Source organism: Ruditapes philippinarum, unplaced genomic scaffold (assembly GCF_026571515.1).
Source record: "Ruditapes philippinarum isolate M1 unplaced genomic scaffold, ASM2657151v2 ctg1206_1_1_1_1, whole genome shotgun sequence".
Classification (NCBI taxonomy): Eukaryota; Metazoa; Mollusca; class Bivalvia; order Venerida; family Veneridae; genus Ruditapes; species Ruditapes philippinarum.
Window position 1 is genome coordinate 53,356 of NW_026858413.1, and position 20,923 is coordinate 74,278.

Sequence of the window (20,923 nt, forward strand, 5' to 3'; positions counted from 1 at the left end):
AATAAACAATATTATATAATAATTATATATATTCAATAGCCATGGGAGAGAAATTGTCCGCTCTGACAACAGCGGGAGGGGAATTGTCCGGGTTGTTAAAAGAACGGAAGGGGAATTGTCCGGGTTGATAAAATAACGGGAGGGGAATTGTCCGCCGTAAAAAAATAACGGGAGGGGAAATGTCCGGGTTGTGAAAAAACATTCAAATTTACTGGGAGGGGAATCGTCCGGGAGGGGAATTGTCCGGATACCGTCGAAGGTGTGTTAACCATCTAAAATAATAAATGTATATTTTCACCTTTTCCTCTGTTTCCTGACTTCCTGTTTGATATTTCTTCATAAGTTCTCTATACTTTCCTTTCTCTATCTCTAATTCCTGAAATACATTAAACATAATGATTCACCAAAATCCAAAATATAACTGTGTCACAAACATTTCAGACTTTTACCAATTTTTCTATGTATTATTATCACATCATGCCTTGAATTTTTAAGTTCTTAAACAAAATGTGTTTGTAAAAAACAATGCCACACTCCCAAATCTTATCAATTATGCACCTTAATGTTAAAAGATATAGGTTATTTAGCAGTCATACTTTAATATTTCAATTGAAGCTCAATATATCAGGTAAATTTTTAGCAAGTTTGTTTGTCTGGTTATTAAAGTAATTATAACACATCTTTGGTCATGTCTTGGCTGTCAGTTCACCTAACTTGCTAACCAGTATACATGTTATCAACTACCATTCCTACACAAATCAGAGGTGCTAGAATATAAGAATCTTACACTGGCTGCCAGTACAGACCAGAATAATGTAGCTCGAGGGTAATTGTTTACGGCTGTAACAATGCTCTGCTGAGTTTCCGCTGGACAGTTACCCCAAGAGCTAGATACTCCTGTCTGTACCGACAGCGGGTGTTTGATTCTTTTTCTTGCATATTACATATCAATTATTTTCAGAACAGAAATTACGAAAACTGATATTCTGATTATGCACTTTTTTCTTATAGCAGCGTATAAACTGACAACTTCATTCATAATGGTTAAGTGACGTCATCCTAAGAAAGCAATTCATTCATAAAAGGCGCGCGGGAAATATATCATTAAAAGCATGTGACTTGTATTACATGGGGGGTGTAAGATAAGAGTTTTCTAGCACGGGTGTAAACAGTAGATAATCCTGACTGATATGCAAGAAAAATAATAATATGACTTAATGTCCAAGATAAATGTCAGAAGGAAACTTCTCTAATTGCCATAGGACTGAACAAGTCAACTCTGGATTACAAATGAGCCGCTTCACGACAAAACCAACATAATGGGTTTGCGACAAGCATGGATCCAGACCAGCCTGCGCATCCCCGCAGTCTGATTAGGATCCAGGCTGTTCGCTTACAACTCTATAACAAGAAGAGAAACTGATAGCGAACAGCATGGATCCTGATCAGACTGCGTTGATGCACAGGCTGGTCTGGATCCATACTGGTCGCAAACCCATTATGTTGGTTTTGTCATGACGCAGCTAAAATATGATGCTCTCAATTTTCAGCTAAGTGGGAGGATATGTTATGATCAACAATGGAGGACTATTACACAAACATGCTGGTGATTATAAGATGGAATCAATTGAGAATATTACCATGACAAAACTCTCCTTTAACCTTGTCTCTAGGTCCTCTAATTCTCTAATATGTCTTCTTTTCTCTGCTTGTATTGCTTCTTCTAACTGCAAATAATATATTACCATATATATAAATGTATATGTAGCTATATTTTATCATAATTTAATCTGCATGTGCTAATAAACTGAAAATATTTTAATTTATTTTTAGCTTTAAATTGAAGCGATTTATTGTAAACTAGAAATGTGTCCATAGGACACGGGTGCCCCCACACTGCACTGTTATGTCAATCTTATGACTTTAGGCCAAATATTTTTAGGCTACATGTGCCACAAGTTGAAAACTAAACAAGAGCTGTCAGAAGGACAGCGCGCTCGACTTTTTTAGTGCTTGCCTATAAAACAAAACTTTGACAGTTAAGGGCACACAAGACTTTAACTAGGAATTTCTAAGTACAAATCAAGAAACATTTTCACAGAGTTATCTTCTCTTGCTAACAGATAGGTCTCATGATGGCACATAAGAACTCCAACTTCCAAAGTAATATCTCAAATGGTTAAGTCAACAAGTGGACAAGAATGAAAATTTTAACTGAGTTTCTAAGTCAAAAAGGGCCATAATTCAAATAAAATCCTTAACAGAATTACCTTCTCCTGCCCATGTTTTGGGACCATGATGGTAAACAAGTATTCCAACTTTCAATTTAATATCTCAACCAGTTCAGTCAAAAAAGTTGACTGGTACAAAAAAGCTAACCAAGATTCTAAGTCGATAAAAGGCCTTAATTTTTTAAAACAAATCCCTGACAGAGTTACCTTCTCTTGCGTACAGATGGGGGTAATGATGTGAAATAGCATTAAAAGTTTCAAAGCAATATCTCAAAGGGTTAAGGCAATAAGTGGATTTTACCCATATTCAATGTATTTTCTAAGTCAAAAAGGGGCATAATTCTGTCAAAAACCTTGACAGAGTTATGTCCTCTTGTCTGTTGATGAAGGTCGTGATGGTAAACAAGTATGGTCAGTTTCAAAGCAATACCTCCAATGGTTTTGAAATAAAGTGAGGTGGTACAAAAAACTTAACCAAGCTCAATACACTTTCTAAGTCAAAAAAGGGCCATAATTCTGTCAAAAACCTTGACAGAGTTATATACTCCTGTCTGTAGATGGAGGTTATGATGGTGAACAAGTATGGTAAGTTTCAAAGCCATACTTGTAATACTTCTGAAATAAAGTGGGGTGGTACGAAAAACTTAACCAAGGTGTGACGCCAACGCCGACGCCGACGCTAACGCCGACGCCGACGCCGACGCCGGGGCGAGTAGGATAGCTCCCCTTTTCATAGAAAAGTCGAGCTAAAAATCGATTACTAAGTCAAGGGCATGAACTTTACAAATACTGAATAAATCCACAAGCAAACTCCAAGGTGCGTAAGTACATGGCTGACCGACATTCTTGTAAACTGTCAGACCTACAGGTCAAATATTTTTTCAGTTATGCATGAACAAGTTGAAATTGCAAATTTATACTAAGTCAAGGGAAATAACTGTAACAAAACTAAAAAAATCCACATGCAAAACCCCAGGTGCATAGATGCACAGTGATGTTGATCATTAATACTGTTAAGTTGGTTGATTCTAACTCAAGCACTCAAGGAACAAATAACACAACATAATGGGACGATTTTCACTAAGTCAAGGGCAATAAATTTGACAAAACAGAATAAATCCACGTCAAGGGTAATAACTAAAACAAGAGCTGTCAGAAGGACAGCGCGCTCGACTTTTTTAGTGCTTGCCTATAAAACAAAACTTTGACAGTTAAGGGCACACAAGACTTTAACTAGGAATTTCTAAGTACAAATCAAGAAACATTTTCACAGAGTTATCTTCTCTTGCTTACAGATAGGTCTCATGATGGCACATAAGAACTCCAACTTCCAAAGTAATATCTCAAATGGTTAAGTCAACAAGTGGACAAGAATGAAAATCTTAACTGAGTTTCTAAGTCAAAAAGGGCCATAATTCAAATAAAATCCTTAACAGAATTACCTTCTCCTGCCCATGTTTTGGGACCATGATGGTAAACAAGTATTCCAACTTTCAAATTAATATCTCAAACAGTTCAGTCAAAAAGTGGACTGGTACTAAAAACTTAACCAAGATTCTAAGTCGATAAAAGGCCTTAATTTTTTAAAACAAATCCTTGACAGAGTTACCTTCTCTTGCGTACAGATGGGGGTAATGATGTGAAATAGCATTAAAAGTTTCAAAGCAATATCTCAAAGGGTTAAGGCAATAAGTGGATTTTACCCATATTCAATGTATTTTCTAAGTCAAAAAGGGGCATAATTCTGTCAAAAACCTTGACAGAGTTATGTCCTCTTGTCTGTTGATGAAGGTCATGATGGTAAACAAGTATGGTCAGTTTCAAAGCAATACCTCCAATGGTTTTGAAATAAAGTGAGGTGGTACAAAAAACTTAACCAAGCTCAATACACTTTCTAAGTCAAAAAAGGGCCATAATTCTGTCAAAAACCTTGACAGAGTTATGTACTCTTGTCTGTAGATGGAGGTTATGATGGTGAACAAGTATGGTAAGTTTCAAAGCCATACTTGTAATACTTCTGAAATAAAGTGGGGTGGTACGAAAAACTTAACCAAGGTGTGACGCCAACGCTAACGCTAACGCCGACGCCGACGCCGGGGCGAGTAGGATAGCTCCCCTTTTCATAGAAAAGTCGAGCTAAAAACCAAAAAACATTCAAATGACAATACCCAGGTGCACAACCACACATGCTGATTAACATTCCTGTAAAGTTTCATGACTCTAGGTCAAATACAAGTTGAAAATTGCAAATATTTAATAAGTCAAGGGCAATAACTCTAACAAAACAGAATAAATCAACAAGCAGGTGCACAACAACACATGCTGAGCAACATTCCTGTAAGGTTTCATGACTTTAGGTGAAATACTGTTGGTGGTTTTGTTTTTTGTTTGTTTTGGGTTTTATGTCACATCGACACAGTATAGGTCATATCGCGACGTTCCAGCTTAACTGGTGGAGGAAGACCTCAGGTGCCCTTCCGTGCATTATTTCAGGCACGAACGGGCACCTGAGTAGAACCACCGACATTCCGTAAGCTAGCTGGATAGCTTCCTCACATGAAAGAATCCAAAGTCCCTGTTGGGATTCGAACCCACAGCGGTGAGGGGCAAGTGGTTTGAAGTCAACGACCTTAACCACTCGGCCACAGACGCCCCACTTTTGGTGGTGGTAGGAGTTGGGAGGTACATGGTATGCAAGCAAAAGCTGTGTCATAAGTCAGAAATGGCTGGCCCTTTCAGTACGGGTGACACTATAATAAACAAGACCTTTTAGTTTTAGAGATATGCGCGACACAAGTTGAAAATTAAGTTTTTACTAAATCAATGGCAAAAAACTTAATATATCCACACAAAAATACCCAGGTGCAACAACATATGCTGATCAATATTCCTGTAAAGTTTCATGTCCCTAGGTCAAAAACTTTTTTAGTTGCGTGCGACACAAGTTGAAAATTGTAAATTTTTACCAAGTCAAGGGCAATAAGTCTACAAATACTAAATAAATACACACGAAAATACCTAGGTGTACAACTACATATATACTGAGCAACGACCCTAGGTCAAATACTTTTGAGCTAAATGTGACAAAAATTGAAAATTGCAAATTTTTACTAAGTCAAGGGCAATAACTTTAAAACACTAAATAAATCCACAAGTAAATACCAGGAGCACAACTTCACATACTAAGCAACATTCCTGTACAGTTTCATGACTCTAGGTCAAATACTTTTTGAGCTATGTGCAATACAAAATGAGAATGGATGGACAGACAGATGGACAAGGGTAAAGCTAAATGCCCCCTTAAAGTCGGGGCACAATAAGAACCATTTAAGGTATCTATCTACCAAAAAAGAATGAAATTGGTTGAAAAATAAAATTGATCGGAGTAACTGTAAAGGAAGCTAAAACTTTAAAGTTCAGTCAGTTAAAACTTGTTAGGGACATTAAAATTTGAAGAAAATAGTTTAATGAAGAAAATAGTCAGTTTTAATCCCAAAGATGTCAATTTATGCCTGTTGTTTATGACCTGATGGTAAAATGGTTAGTAGTGGTAATACACTTACTTCATGTCTGACAATAATCAGATATCCACCTGACAAGACACTGATTTAGTAGTAGCTGACTGATAATTGACTAAAAAGGAGCTGAAGTTTATTCGCCAAGAATATGGCAATATACTGACAACACACTGACAATGTAGCCATTTTTCGTAAGGGTAATGCTCTGTGATCTTTTGGAGGAGTTAGGAGTCACCTGTTAAGTTCAAGGTCACTGGTGTTACATTTGCTAAAGAGTCCCTATTTCTTAATAATAACATAAAAAGAAATAATTCAGTTGAGCAAGAATACTATATTATGTTTCAAATGTGTAGCATACCTTTTCCTGCCAATTATCTGCTTCAGATAATTTTTCTTTGAAGCTTTCTCGCAATTGTTCTATTCTGTTCTGATGTGAGGTTATCATAGCCTCCCTATAGACAAACAAAACATGCAAACAAAACTAAACTATATCCAGTGAACTGTGATTAGTTTGAAATTTAGGTTTGTCAAAGTATTTGTAAAACATAAAGTGAGAGAGCAGTGTTAAAGAATTTTTGAAATAAAACAACACATATTGACACAATTTAAATAAGAATTATCGCATCTATATTGTGTAACAAGAAAATCAACATGAATCAAACAAAATTCTGTTTAATAAAAGTAAGTCTATGAATTCCTTATTTGTGTCTGTTAAGGTAACATTATGCCCATTAAGTGTAATTTTGTAACAAAAATGTAAAAGTCAAATTTTTTAATTTATTTTGCCTGACTGCTTTCTAAATTCATATTCTACTTTCAATGAATATTCAATTATATGCATTACTCACAGAAATTCCTATAAATATCTTTCAGAATGTATCTTAGTTAATAACAAGAATTGTCGTACGACACATACGCCCCCTTTCTAGTCGTTGACATTTTTGGTAATTTTGTTATAGAAACTTGCCATAAATGGGAACATGGAAGTGTTCAGTTAAGGAAAAAAGAAAAATAAAGACTTACTAGTTATAACCAATCAATATGTGAAACATAAAGACATTTACTTTTGAACTAGTGACCCTATTATGACTAATCAATATGTGAAATATGAAGACTTTGTGATTAAAAGTTTAAAAGGTAATAAGCAGAAACCAAATTTACATTTACATGTGACCTTGACCTTTGAACTACTGATCCCAAAATCAATAGCGGTCATCTACAACATATGGCTATTCAATATGTGAAATATGAAGAATTTGTGATATATAGTTTTCAAGATAATGAGCAGTAACCATTCTGACATTTAAGGCCGTTGTAACATTGACCTTTGAAATAGTGACCCAAAAATCAATAGGGGTCTGATCTACTAATTATTACCAATCAGTATGTGAAATATGAAGACTTTGTGACAAATAGTTTTCAAGATAATCAGTGGAAACCATTCTGACATTTAAGGCACCTGTGACCTTGACCTTTAACCAGTGATTCCAAAATCATCAGGGGTCATCTACTAGTTAGGACCAATCAGTCTGTGAAATATGAAGACTTTGTGATAAATAGATTTCAAGATAATCAGCCGACACCATTCTGACATTTAAGGCACCTGTGATCTTGACCTTTAACAAGTGATCCCAAAATCAACAGGGGTCATCTGCTAGTTTTGACCAACCAGTATGTGAAATATGAAGACTTTGTGATAAATAGATTTCAAGATAATCAGCCGAACCATTCTGACATTTAAGGCACCTGTGACCTTGACCTTTAACAAGTGATCCCAAAATCAACAGGGGTCATCTACTAGTTATGACCAACCAGTCTGTGAAATATGAAGACTTTGTGATAAACAGTTTTAAAGATAATTAGCGGAAACCATGTGGTCTAACGACAGACAGACTAACCGACCAAACGACCAACATCAGCAAAACAATATACCCCCTCTTCTTTGACGAGGGCAGGCAATTGTTTAATATTTCTGGCAGTTTTTATATTTATCTCAAAATTTCTTATTATCAATTATTAGTCATTTATTATCACCATCTAATTTAAGTCAACTTGGCAATGAAAAAATGAGCATAATGTCACTTTATCACAGTCAATATGAAATAAAATTTTCAAAAAAAAAAGACAAAGATAAACAAGCAATTATCATAGTATTGCAAGCAATCCATAAGTCCCCTACCAGTAAGAGCCCAAGCAACATTCTGAAGGGCCACTGGCCATTCACTTATGTTCCTATTTTAAGTAAATTTGTTGAAAAATTTCTTTAAAAGTGATCACAGGAAACAGTTTTTATGTAAAGACAGACGGACTGAAGGACACTCTAAAGTTATTTTAAACATCCCTGTTATCAAAATATAACATTTTTAAAATCCTATCATGATTGAAGAAGTTGGAGTAAAAATTACCAATTTCTCAAAAAAAAGTCTTAGTTCAAAAGGGGCAAAATTATGGAAATAGTCTTGCTAGAGTATTGAACACTCAGAAATGTTGAGTAATAATAAGAAACATTTATATTACAAATGTTGAGTGATAATAAGAAACATTTATATGAAGTTTGAAGTAGATACATTCAGAAAAAGAAGTTATTAAAAAAAAAAAATGTTTTTTTCATGAAAATTTTAAGTTCAAGGGAGGTATTTCTGATAAATTTTGCGCTAGAGCTGTAAACCTTGTCACATATGACGTGGTTGATGACAAGCAACTTATATTTAAAGTTTGACAGTACTTTTTGTGTTATCACTGGATCCAAGTTATGTGTAAAATTTGCCATATTTTCAGTCTATTTGTTGCCATAGCAACCAGAATTTTCAACATAGGAAGAAAAGAAAAAAACGTGCATAATCTCCGTACTGCCATCTATCCATATATCAAGTTTCATAAAAATATTTTCAGTACTTTTTGCGTTATCGCGGGATCCAGGTTATGTGTAAAATTTGCCATATTTTCAGTCTATTTGTTGCCATAGCAACCAGAATTTTCAACATAAGGTGAAAAGAAAAAAACGTGCATAATCTCCATACTGCCATCTATCCATATATCAAGTTTCATTAAAATATTTTCAGTACTTTTTGTGTTATCGCGGGATCTAGTTTTGTGGACAGACGGACGGACAGACGGACGGACAGACGGACGGAGGGTAAACCTAAAGTCCCCTCCGGTAAACCGGTAGGGGACTAATAAACATATCGAAGTCATCTTTTCTTCATTTTTTTGTGGCCCTACTTCATCATTTCCATTTAACAACAAGTGCACTAAACTAACATGTCTGTAAGATCAGTGAGAAAAATGGAAAAGTGGACAATAACATAACATACATTAAGTCTTGCCTAAAGATGCAAGAACAAGAAATTTCATAGGTCCTATTAGCATGAGACTGCCATTTTTTATTATGTTATTTCACTGCTAAATGATAATTTATGAGGTCATGAAATCATTGATGCAATTGCATGCATAAAGGAGGATGATTTATGCTGTAATTATACCAACATGATGCCAGGAAAACATATTTCAATTAATCTCTAGAATCTTTTAAACCCACAAAATATTAGAATTCCTTTGTATATTAACAGAACTACTGTAAATTATATCTATTATTATAAACATACCTCTTTCTGAAAAGAAAATTAATACAAGAGGGCCATAATGGCCCTGAAATCACTCACCTGTCATTTATAAAGTAAAAGTTTACAGACAGATGACCATTTGGCAATCTAAATTAAAGCTTGGGCCATTTAAGTTTTGTTTAAGTTAAGTCTTCTGAGAAACATTACGTAAAAAAGGGGCCTTTAGCTTTTATTTCCTGTTGAAAAACAATTCTGTGTCTTTTCAAACTAAATATTTCAGTAAATTTATCATGTAAAAGACATCATATCACTGTTCAAAACAGCATCTCGAGAGCTATTTATAGCTTGTCAGTGATGTTTGTTACTAAAAACGATTGGGCATGCTTTACTTATCAAAACATTGAGAGCGGACCAGTAGAGGTATCTAAGTGTTTCCTTATTGTGTTTTTGTATTTTATCATTGGTAAATTCCATTTTCAACCTAAATTCTTTTGGTTTTTACAATTATATGAAACTATTTATAAAATAACATATTTAACCTTTAAAAAACCTGAAGGCCGCTCTAAGAATTACAGCATGCAAAAGTGAAAAATAATCAAACCAATTTTCATATAATTTTGTTGTGATTAATGTTTCCATAGGGTCACACAGTTTTTATTCTGTGTTAAACCAATTTATACAAAATATACAAAATTGAATGACACTCCAAGTGAGGGTATAAAAAACAAATTATGTCCAACGGTTTTCAAATTATGCTCCGGACAAGCACAACAGACAGACAAACAAGACGGCACCTATATGCATAAAAACATGGCAGGAATCTTGTTTGACTTAACATACCTTTCTTCTTTAAGATGCTCAATTTCTTCCTTGGCTTTGAAGAACGATTCTTTTAATTCTTTTGTCTCAACTGTTTAAATAAATACATAATTATCATTAAGATTCTAATCACAAACATACATACATAATTACAATAACCAAAATTTTAATCAGTTCTGTCTATAAAGATATAAAGATGTCCATAATGACATATTATCATCATCTATCAAACTTTGGAAGTTTTATATGTTTATTAAATCTTAGGATCAAAATGATTCTTTCTTTGAGAAAATTAATTCTTATGTCAGTACAAAACCTCTCATGTCAGTTCAAAACCTCTAATATGTCAGTACAAAACCTCTCATGTCAGTACAAAAACCTCTCATGTCAGTAAAACCTCTTATGTCAATACAAAACCTCTTATGTCAGTACAAAACCTCTCATGTCAGTACAAAACCTCTCATGTCAGTACAAACCTCTCATGTCAGTAAAACCTCTCATGTCAGTTAAACCTCTTATGTCAGTACAAAACCTCTCATGTCAGTACAAAACCTCTCATGTCAGTACACACCTCTCATGTCAGTAAAACCTCTCATGTCAGTAAAACCTCTTATGTCAGTACAAAACCTCTTATGTCATTACAAAACCTCTCATGTCAGTACAAAACCTCTTATGTCAATACAAAACCTCTTATGTCAGTACAAAACCTCTCATGTCAGTACAAAACCTCTCATGTCAGTACAAAACCTCTCATGTCAGTAAAACCTCTTATGTCAGTACAAAACCTCTTATGTCAGTACAAAACATCTCATGTCAGTAAAACCTCTTATAGCAGTACAAATCCTCTTAAGTCAGTACAAAACCTCTCATGTCAGTAAAACCTCTTATGTCAGTACAAAACCTCTTATGTCAGTACAAAACATCTCATGTCAGTAAAACCTCTTATAGCAGTACAAATCCTCTTAAGTCAGTACAAAACCTCTCATGTCAGTAAAACCTCTTATGTCAGTACAAAACCTCTCATGTCAGTAAAACCTCTCATGTCAGTAAAACCTCTTATGTCAGTACAAAACCTCTTATGTCAGTACAAAACCTCTTATGTCAGTACAAAACCTCTTATGTCAGTACAAAACCTCTCATGTCAGTAAAACCTCTTATGTCAGTACAAAACCTCTTATGTCATTACAAAACCTCTCATGTCAGTACAAAACCTCTTATGTCAGTACAAAACCTCTTATGTCAGTACAAAACCTCTTATGTCAGTACAAAACCTCTTATGTCAGTACAAAACCTCTTATGTCAGTACAAAACCTCTCATGTCAGTACAAAACCTCTTATGTCATTACAAAACCTCTTATGTTATTACAAAACCTCTCATGTCAGTAAAACCTCTTATGTCAGTACAAAACCTCTTATGTCAGTACAAAACCTCTTATGTTATTACAAAACCTCTCATGTCAGTAAAACCTCTTATGTCATTACAAAACCTCTCACGTCAGTCCAAAAGCTCTTATGTCAGTACAAAAACCTGTAACATCATTACAAAACCTCTTATGTCATTACAAAACCTTTTCACGGTACTATAAAGATTTTAGACATAAAGGTTTTTATTGATCAACTAAAGAGTAAAACATTTATTGATTGAGGTTGCATATGGCAGTACATGAGATAACTGAGTCAACTAAGTAAAATAGTCATAACTGTATAATAATGAAACCATCCCTGAAACATAAAAATCCTAAAAATGATTATTGCCATTTCTCTCAATATTCTCTAAAATTGTGAATATTACATACAAATTGAAGATTCTGCTGGCTACCCTAGAGATTAGTAAAATTATAATTGAGCCGCGTCATGACAAAAACAACATAATGCGTTTGCAACCAACATGGATCCAGACCAGCCTGCGCATCCACGCAGTCTGATCAGGATCCATGCTGTTCGCTTACAAACCCTATTAAATGTAAAGAAACTGATAGCGAACAGCATGGATCCTGATCAGACTGCGCAGAGGCGAAGGCTGGTCTTGATCCATACTGGTCGCAAACCCACTATGTTGGTTTTGTCGTGGCGCGGCTCATATTATAAATTCTGGAGAAAATATAGAGTTATCTTTGTGGGATCACATTCATCCTTCTGATGTTATCAGCTTTATATAAAATTTGATCTAATCTGTTGAAATCAATAAGAATTGCTTCTAAAGATTTAAAACTAGAGCTGTCACAGAAATAAAAATACCCAACCATCACTTATAATGATAGGTGTTCATTTGAACTTAAGTTTGTAGAAAGACTTAAATCAATAAAGAAATATAGAACTGTAGTGTGAACACAAGTTGTCCGACACATTGGTAATAAGAACATTTGATCCAAGTTTGAAGTAAATCCTTCATGGGGTATTAACAAAGCCCCTACAAAATTGTCATACAATATACCTTCAATGTTGACCTTGACCTAGTGAAGGTACGAAGGTAGGTGACCTTGACCTAGTGAAGGTACGAAGGTACAACCAAAGTTTGAGTCCTACACATCACCATAATCAGATGAACATTTTAGTCAAGATTGAAGAAGATCGAACAAAGTGTCAAAACTTACAGAGCAGACATAAAATGGTTTGACATTTGACCTTTAAGTATAACCTTGACCACATGGCAGCACAGCAGCATGTGTTCTGTACATCATCTGAGAATTTTAATTTCTTACAAGATAACTTAAATGTGTTTTAATATGCAAGTCTATGTTAACTAAGTGACTCCATGACTGGGCCTTTTTTCCCCAGGGGCATGATTTATGTCACTTTTGTAAAGAACCTCAAGGCAATGCTACATGCCACATAAAAACATCTGGGCATTGCAGTTTCACATAATACTTCCCCCCACCCCAATTTCTTTTCGGGGGGGGGGGTATAATAATTTTATCTTAAGCATTAAAAATGAAGCAGAAGAATAAAGACATGAAAATAACTATGTGTGAATACCAATAAAAATGATTTATCTCTTTTTTCATATAATATTCAAATAAAGATTTCCCAAAAGAGCATATGCTTTAAACAGAATTATCTCTTATCTATATTACAATAGAAAATTTCCTTCAAACTGTTTTACCCTTGTTTCAATCAATACTTTCACTTTTGAGAAAATTTATCAATTTCCTCTCTTTACAATATTATTTCTACATAAATGTTTATTTGTGTTGTTTTCATATAATAACTTTCTGGTAACATTTGTCCAAGTATGAACTATTCAAACTATGTAACAGCACTGCATTCAGTGTTACACTTGTCTTGAGAAGGTGAATTTTGACAAAAATTCTCTGTAAAAAGGGGCATTATTCCAGAGTTATGCCCCTTGTCTAACAACTACAACTTGTAAATTAAATGATTAGCAAGTAATTCAAGTTTCATGTTGATAACTTTAAAAATATTTGAATAATGGGCTACATTAAAGCTCAACTTTTTCTTCAAAAACAGACAAGTTAACAAGCAAATTTGTTGAATTTATATCCCCTGCGGAATTCTGGTTATTACTAACACAACGACTGGAGACATAAGGCTTTATTAATATATTTATCAAAACATGAATAGTAATATTCTTTTTACATGATAAAAATTCAGGGCAATAACAGAGGCAATAACTCTGTGTTAATGAGTATTATCTGGACATGCCAATGAGATGCAAATTGCCTTTTTGTAATGATGGTTCCCATAAAGTTTTGTTGAAATCAATCCAGCAGTTGCAAAGAAATAGCAATAGTTTTCTATAATGCATACTACATACATGTAACTAATTAAGTATCATAACTCTGTGTTGAAGGGTCTGAGCGGAACAAGGCAAGGATATGCGCATCTCCTCTAATAATTGATGGTTTCCATAAAGTTTCTTTGAATTCCAACCAGTACTTGCAAAGAAATAGCGTGGAAATGATTATTGCTCTATATGCATACTGCATAACTAATCAAGGGCCATAACTCGAAGGGTCTGACTGCAGCAAGGCAATGATATGCCCATCTCATCTTGGTAATGAAGGTTCCAATAAAGTTTTGTTGAATTCCTGTGAGTAGTTGCAGAAAAAATAGCACGGAAATGATTTTTGCTCTATATGCATAATGCATACCTAATTAAGGGCCATAACTCTGTGTTGAGATGTCTCACATGAACAAGGCAAGAATATGAGCTTTTCCTCTTGGTATTGACTGTTCCCATAAAGTTTCATTGAATTCCTGCAAGTAGTTGCAGAGACATAGAGTAGAAACAATTATTGCTCTAAATAATTACTGCATAACTATTCAAGGGCCATAACTCTATGTTGAAGGATCTGACTGGAACAAGGCAACAATATGCCCATCTCACCTTGATATTGATGCTTCCCACAAAGTTTTGTTGAATTCTGGCCAGTAGTTGAAGAGAAGTAGCACGGAAACTATTATTGCTCTATATGCATACTGCAGAGAAATAGCACGGAAACCATTTAATAATTGCTCTATATGCATACTGCAAACCAATCAAGGGCCATAACTCTGTGATGAAAAGTCTGACTCGAACAAGGCAACAATATGAGCATCTCCTCTAGGTATTGATGGTTCAGATAGTTTCATTGAATTCCTGCCAGTAGTTGCAGAGAAATAGAACGCAAACAATTATTGCTCTAAATGCATTCTGCATTACTAATTAAGGGACATATTATACCTGTGTGTTGTGGGGTTGGACCGGAACAAGGAGACCATATGCACATCTAATCTCGGTATAGATGGTTCTCATAAAGTTTCATTGAATTAAAGCCAGTATTGCAGAGAAGAAGAGCGGAAACAATTATTGCTCTATATGCATACTGCATATCTAATCAAGGGCCATAACTATGGAGGGCGATCGTTGCCAAAATTCCAGACATGTAATGTGTTCCTTTTGAAAACTACTTTTGAAAATGTGAACATGTATGTCTAGCATTTTTGATTGCATTCGTGCACAGCAAATGATATGCCTCTTAATCCAATCTTTTTATTGAAGGCGTATGCTTTTAAATAACAAGTTTACATGTAAATCTTAACAACTGACCTAACACACATTTACAAGTTCGTATCTACCATTGCATATAATACATAAGCATGTTTACACACTTGTAGATATATATATGTACCTGAAAAACACAAATGAAATGTAAAACTCGAATGCAGAAAATATAATTTGATAAAACGTGTTTCCAGTCGTAGAACTACAACAGTACATTTACACAGTTACATGTTTAAAATGACAAAAGTAGATTCACAAAGTTAAACGATTTTAAGTCATGCATGACGCCCCGCCCCTCTCTGAGTACTTACGATCTTCTATCATGGAAATGTACGGACAGGTATAATACCCGTCGCCTTTCTCCTATTTCTCAATAAAGTGAAGGAAAACAGGGCGTCCATTCTAACTTTTTTTATTTCTATAAAAAGTCCAATATAATTTGTATCAAATGAAAGATTACTCCATAAGCTTTCTATGAATGCCTCGGAAATAAAAATGAATTAAATAGATGTATTGATTTTTTTGTGTTTTTTTTAGTCTGAAAATAACACTCTCGAATTGGTAAGAAAAACACGGCGTTCCCTCCAAACTTTTTTTTTATTTCGTAATATATTTTGATAATTTTGGATTGAAATAAAAGTGTGATTAATACGATTTACGATATATAATTATATAATGCCTAAAAATAATAAAAAGGAATTAAATCAAAATGAATTAACTTTTCGTTAAAAAGTTTATCATGTTACTTTCTGTAAAATAGAGAAAATAAGAATCCCTAAAGAACGCTCAAAACGACAAAATTGAGAATGTTGCAGGCCGGTTTGATTGAGCCTGCTCATGGACGGTAATGGAAAGAGCAAGTTATCGTCCACGCCCCTAGCACCGGCTTAAGCAAAATTCAACATGAACTGGTACAATTTTGAATTTTGAAACATCCGCAGATGTGTTAATATGGTGATTATCATGGAACCTTCAATAAGACACGTAAGTGCCATACCATGAAAAACGGCATATGATCCCCTAGTAAAAAAATCACAAAACACACTCTGAAATTCAGTAAGAGAAACATGGCGCCCCCTACTTATTTTTTTTATTTCTTGGTCAATTTTGATAATTTTAGAATATGATAAACAAGATCATCAAGGAAAGGCGGCGTTGATAATTTTAGACTCAAGTAAAAAATTCTGGAAACAAAGTGATCCCTCGGAAGCATTAATCACAACAAAATTACATAAGAATTGCAGACTCGGTTTGATTGAGTCTGTACATAAGAGATAATGAATAAGTGCAACATCCCTCACGCCCCCTAGCACCGGGATGAGCGGTACTCAATTCTCAACACTTAATAGTGCTTAAGAATCCTTAATGAACATTCTAGTGATGCCTTAAAATGAAAATTAATTACGTAGAAGTACGAGGGCTATTCAAAAAGTTCGTGGACTGCGGCTCTACTGTTCACATCTTTTAATTTGCGTATATGATTTTACAAGAGACATATTTGAAAATATGTCCTTAATAAACAGTGAAAAACTCAATACAATATGTTTACAAATAAAAATTCTGTGACAGTTACAAATCACAAGGGGTGCGCAATCCGGCGCAAGGTGATGATGAATCAAAATGACGTGCGTGACGTCGCAATATAAATGAAACATTTTACTAGGGTCATTGTTCAGAAAGTACTCTTTTTAGTTTTCAATATCTGCGGATCATATACCAAAACCATTTTTCTGTTTGCAATGATGACCTGAGATATAAAGTGGTCATCTATTCGCTCCATTCTCCGTATAAAGGTCCGTATACTTTCCACTCTTTATCGGGATTTTTGAGTAATTTAGACACTGTCTAAACGGACAGTGTTATTAAGTTAATTCAATTGTTGATTGATAGTATCAATTTGAAACTGCCCTCGTCCGATCTTTAAACAATATGAGTATCGATGATAAAGAAAATATTTTATCAACTGACAATTATTCTATGCAGTAAATCTTCTGAACGCCGGGTAGCATTAATCATCAAACGGACCAGGGTAAATACAGGAAATACAAATAATAGCTATAAGTATTTATTGTAAATACGCATATATCCTTATGAATGAAATAAAATATTATTTTAATTAAATGAAATTGTTTTGTCAGAATTGAATGCATAGACCCGATGCAGATATTACACATGTCGGACATCTCGCAAAACTGTCATTATGTCTGAACTTCTGTAGATCTTTTGCAATTGACGTTACAAATGTCCCAACAATTTGCCCCGCCCTTTCTGGTAAGTTTTGAACAAGTATATTAAAGATCTGGAAACAAGGTGATCCCTCGGAAGCATTAATCACAACAAAATTATATAAGAATTGCAGATTCGGTTTGATTGAGTCTGCACATGAGGGATAATGAACAAGTGCAGCATGCCTCACGCCCCTAGCACCGGCTTGAACGGTACTCAATTCTCAACACTTAATAGCGCTGGCATCAATGATCCCGAAAGACCAGAAAAATATAACAACACTGAAGTGAAGTACGGGGCAACTTTTTACAGCTGCCTCACGGCACTTGAAACCTGCTGTTGTGAAGTATAAAAATCTGGAAACAAAGTGATCCCTCGGAAGCATTAATCACTACAAAATTACATAAGAATTGCAGATTCGGTTTGATTGAGTCTGTACATGAGGGATAATGAACAAGTGCAAAAAGTTTTTATTCATACTGAAAATACCTTATTAAAGATTGTACATATATGTGCTACGGATAAGTATTTTCTTGATTTCGGAAAGGAAATCTCGGTGGCTGCTTTAAAATATACTTGCATAGTTTTTGTTGAAAATGAAATTTGTGCCAACACATTTTTCAATGATACCAATAAGAATATTGGGTTTTTTTTACATTATTAATAAAATTACTCCCTTGAAGTTGGTCATTGTTTCCCCTAAAAATTTCCCAATCGCCGATGTTTCTCAGGAATATATGATAAACAAGATCAACAAGGAAAGGCGGCGCTCAATGAACGCAACCCCACATGACCCAGCAACAAGAACAAGTGGCAAGAAGCCATTGCGGACCCAAAACAAAACACAGGACAGGGCACTAGGCAGAGCACGGACAGGCTAATCACTAAAATGATAAATAATTTGTAACTGATAAGAACACGATGTTAAAAATAAGGTAATGCATAAGTTATCTTCATCATAAATGGTAAAATCAGCAATTTTCAAGTGATGTTGCTACTGACAAAACTTTTGTAACAAATGTAACATATATATTTTATGAAAAATGCCGTATGTTGTCCTTCAGTTTTATTTAAAAATATGGGAGAGGCGCCGTTTTATACCTGTCCGCAATAGAAGTTCGTAAATACTCCGAGAGGGGCAGGGCGTTATGCTTGACTTAAAATCGTTTAACTTTGTGAATCTACTTTTGTCATTTTAAACATGTTACTGTGTTAACGTACTCTTGTAGTTCTACAACTGGAAACACGTTTTCTTAAACTCTATTTTCCGTATTCGAGTTTTACGTTTCATTTGTATATTTCAGATCTATACGTGTGCAAACATGCATATGTATTGCATGCAATGGAAGATACGAACTTGTAAATTTGTTTTAGATGTTAGGTCAGTTGTTACGATATATATGTAAACTTGTTATATAAAGGCGGTAACCTTCAAATAAAAGATTGAATTAAGAGGTTTACAATAAAAATGGTAGGCATACAAGTTCGCATTTTCAAAAGTCATTTTAAAAAGGAACACTTTACATGTCTGGAATTTTGGCAACGAACGCCCTCCATACATAACTCTGTGCTGAAGGGTAGAACTGAAACAAGGCAATGATATGTGCATCTCCTCTTGGTATTGATGGTTCCCATAAAGTTTCGTTGATTTGCAATGTTTTTTTTCACCAAAATATTCTGCCAAATTTGACCTCATTCCCCCTCAAAATAGTATGTGTTCCCCCCATCCCCACCCTCAAAGCCGATTTTTTTTGCAACTTACTGCTGAAATATGTATTAATTTATGCCTGTAAGACTAACTGTTAGCAAGGTTGTTTACAAATTGTTACAAAAGGTAGGTAAGGGGAGCTACTCCCATCATCCCAACAAGTTTAACATGTGACACTGTACATTCTGTTGTCAATATTTTAGATCCATATATTAAGCAAAAGCAACAATTTTAAACTTGTGTTGCAAGAGTTGCTCCCCTTTTCTACCAGAAAGAAAACAATGTCACACAACAGGAAATCTTACAGTGGTAAGTGGTATATTAAAATATGCACTGGATTCTTTTTTGTTTCTCCTCATTTGTGAAAAAATAAAATGCCCCCTCCTATTGTATTTTTCCCCCTCCAAAGGACACCGACCCCCTTCCCCCAACAGTGAAAAAAACCACTGCAACCAGTAGTTGCAGAATGAAATTGGGATGGACAGATGGATGGACATTGGGCGGCAATGGAATAAGGAGCCATTCCTTCAACTGTTATTTTCTTTAACATGCATTTAATAGAGAGCCAATGGCCCCTTACTCTATTGTTACGGAATGAACTCTTGTTTTTTTTGTTCTGTTTACAGTTATATGGCCCCTATCTTTTGGTAGTGCGAAAGGACGGATGGACAGTGCCAAAACATTATCCCCTCCCGATTCCATCGGCTTATAGTCTAATATACTCTGACAAAAATAGTAGTCAGAAACATTAACTGATAATCTGAGAGTAAAACAAAAATATTTGTATAACATACTCAGTGTTTTAGATGTTTTTCTGTTCAGATCAGCCTCCAACTGTTGATGCTGATTAAACTTGTTCTGCAATTCCTTCAAATCTCTTTTAGCACCAAGTAAATCTGATTCCTTTTGCTTTAAATCAGACTTTAATCTGAAAATATTAACATAACATGTATCAATGTGACATGATTTGAGAAGCAAGAACTCTGTACAATATTAAAATCTAAATTTAACTAAGGAAACAATTGTTGAATTTTTCCAAGTCATGTACAAAAATCTTTGTTCTAAATTTAAGGATTTCTCCAGGACTAAAAGCTCTTTTGACAGATCTAAAATGTTTGAAAAATATCTGTCAATAGCAAATATCATTTATATTGCCAAAAAGATGCATATAGAATTCTTTTGTGATTTGTTGTTGTGTCTGGTACAAAAAAATTATCAACATATTTAATTGTAGTATAACAGACCTTCCATAATAGACCAATTCACATTAAAAATATATCCTTCTGCAGATTTTAATGGCCAAACAAGGGCTTCTCATAGTGGTAAACATTTGTATGAAGATTTATTAAAATTTCTCCATGCATTTAGGAGAAATGCTCCACACAAAATTGGACACCGCCTGCCAGATGGGAAACTATAATACAACCTATTTTTCAAATGTGCATATAAAAAGGTGCATATCCCTATTCTTGCATAAAAATAATGTCTAATTTGTAAATTCTATGTGTCCATATCTGTTTTTTTTAAATAATTAATCAATTTTAAAGTTCACTCCGTCCCTTCTTGTGCTTTTCAAGAGATTTTCAAATTTTTGCTTCTTTTATCTCTATATTTTGATATTGTGCACAATATCTAGTAAACGCATTAAGTGAAACTATTAAATGGTCAATATGGCAGTTTCCAAATATAAAGAATTAAGCTTCGCCTAATGGACTGGTTGATTCCCATATAGTACAAGGGGGCCAAGATGGTCCCAGATAGCTCACCTGACCTATCAAACTCATCCAAGCAATATTACCTAGAAAAACATCCAGACCAAGTTTCATGACAGTTGAGTCAAAAATGTGACTAGA

At 34.6% G+C, this 20,923-nt stretch overlaps 1 protein-coding gene across 5 annotated transcripts in view; it reads right to left on the bottom strand.

Annotated features, from left to right (window-relative positions):
* The window catches only part of LOC132753131 (myosin-2 heavy chain-like), a 78,359-nt gene that overhangs the window by 18,756 nt on the left and 38,680 nt on the right, over window positions 1-20,923 (bottom strand). For all 5 annotated transcript variants that reach the window (XM_060743566.1, XM_060743565.1, XM_060743564.1 and 2 more), the window contains 5 exons: window positions 19,865-19,998; window positions 10,153-10,222; window positions 6,108-6,201; window positions 1,641-1,727; window positions 299-376 (listed from right to left, as the gene is read on the bottom strand). In XM_060743566.1, coding sequence (XP_060599549.1) covers window positions 299-376; window positions 1,641-1,727; window positions 6,108-6,201; window positions 10,153-10,222; window positions 19,865-19,998 — 463 coding nt within the window. The remainder of the gene's footprint in view (window positions 1-298; window positions 377-1,640; window positions 1,728-6,107; window positions 6,202-10,152; window positions 10,223-19,864; window positions 19,999-20,923) is intronic.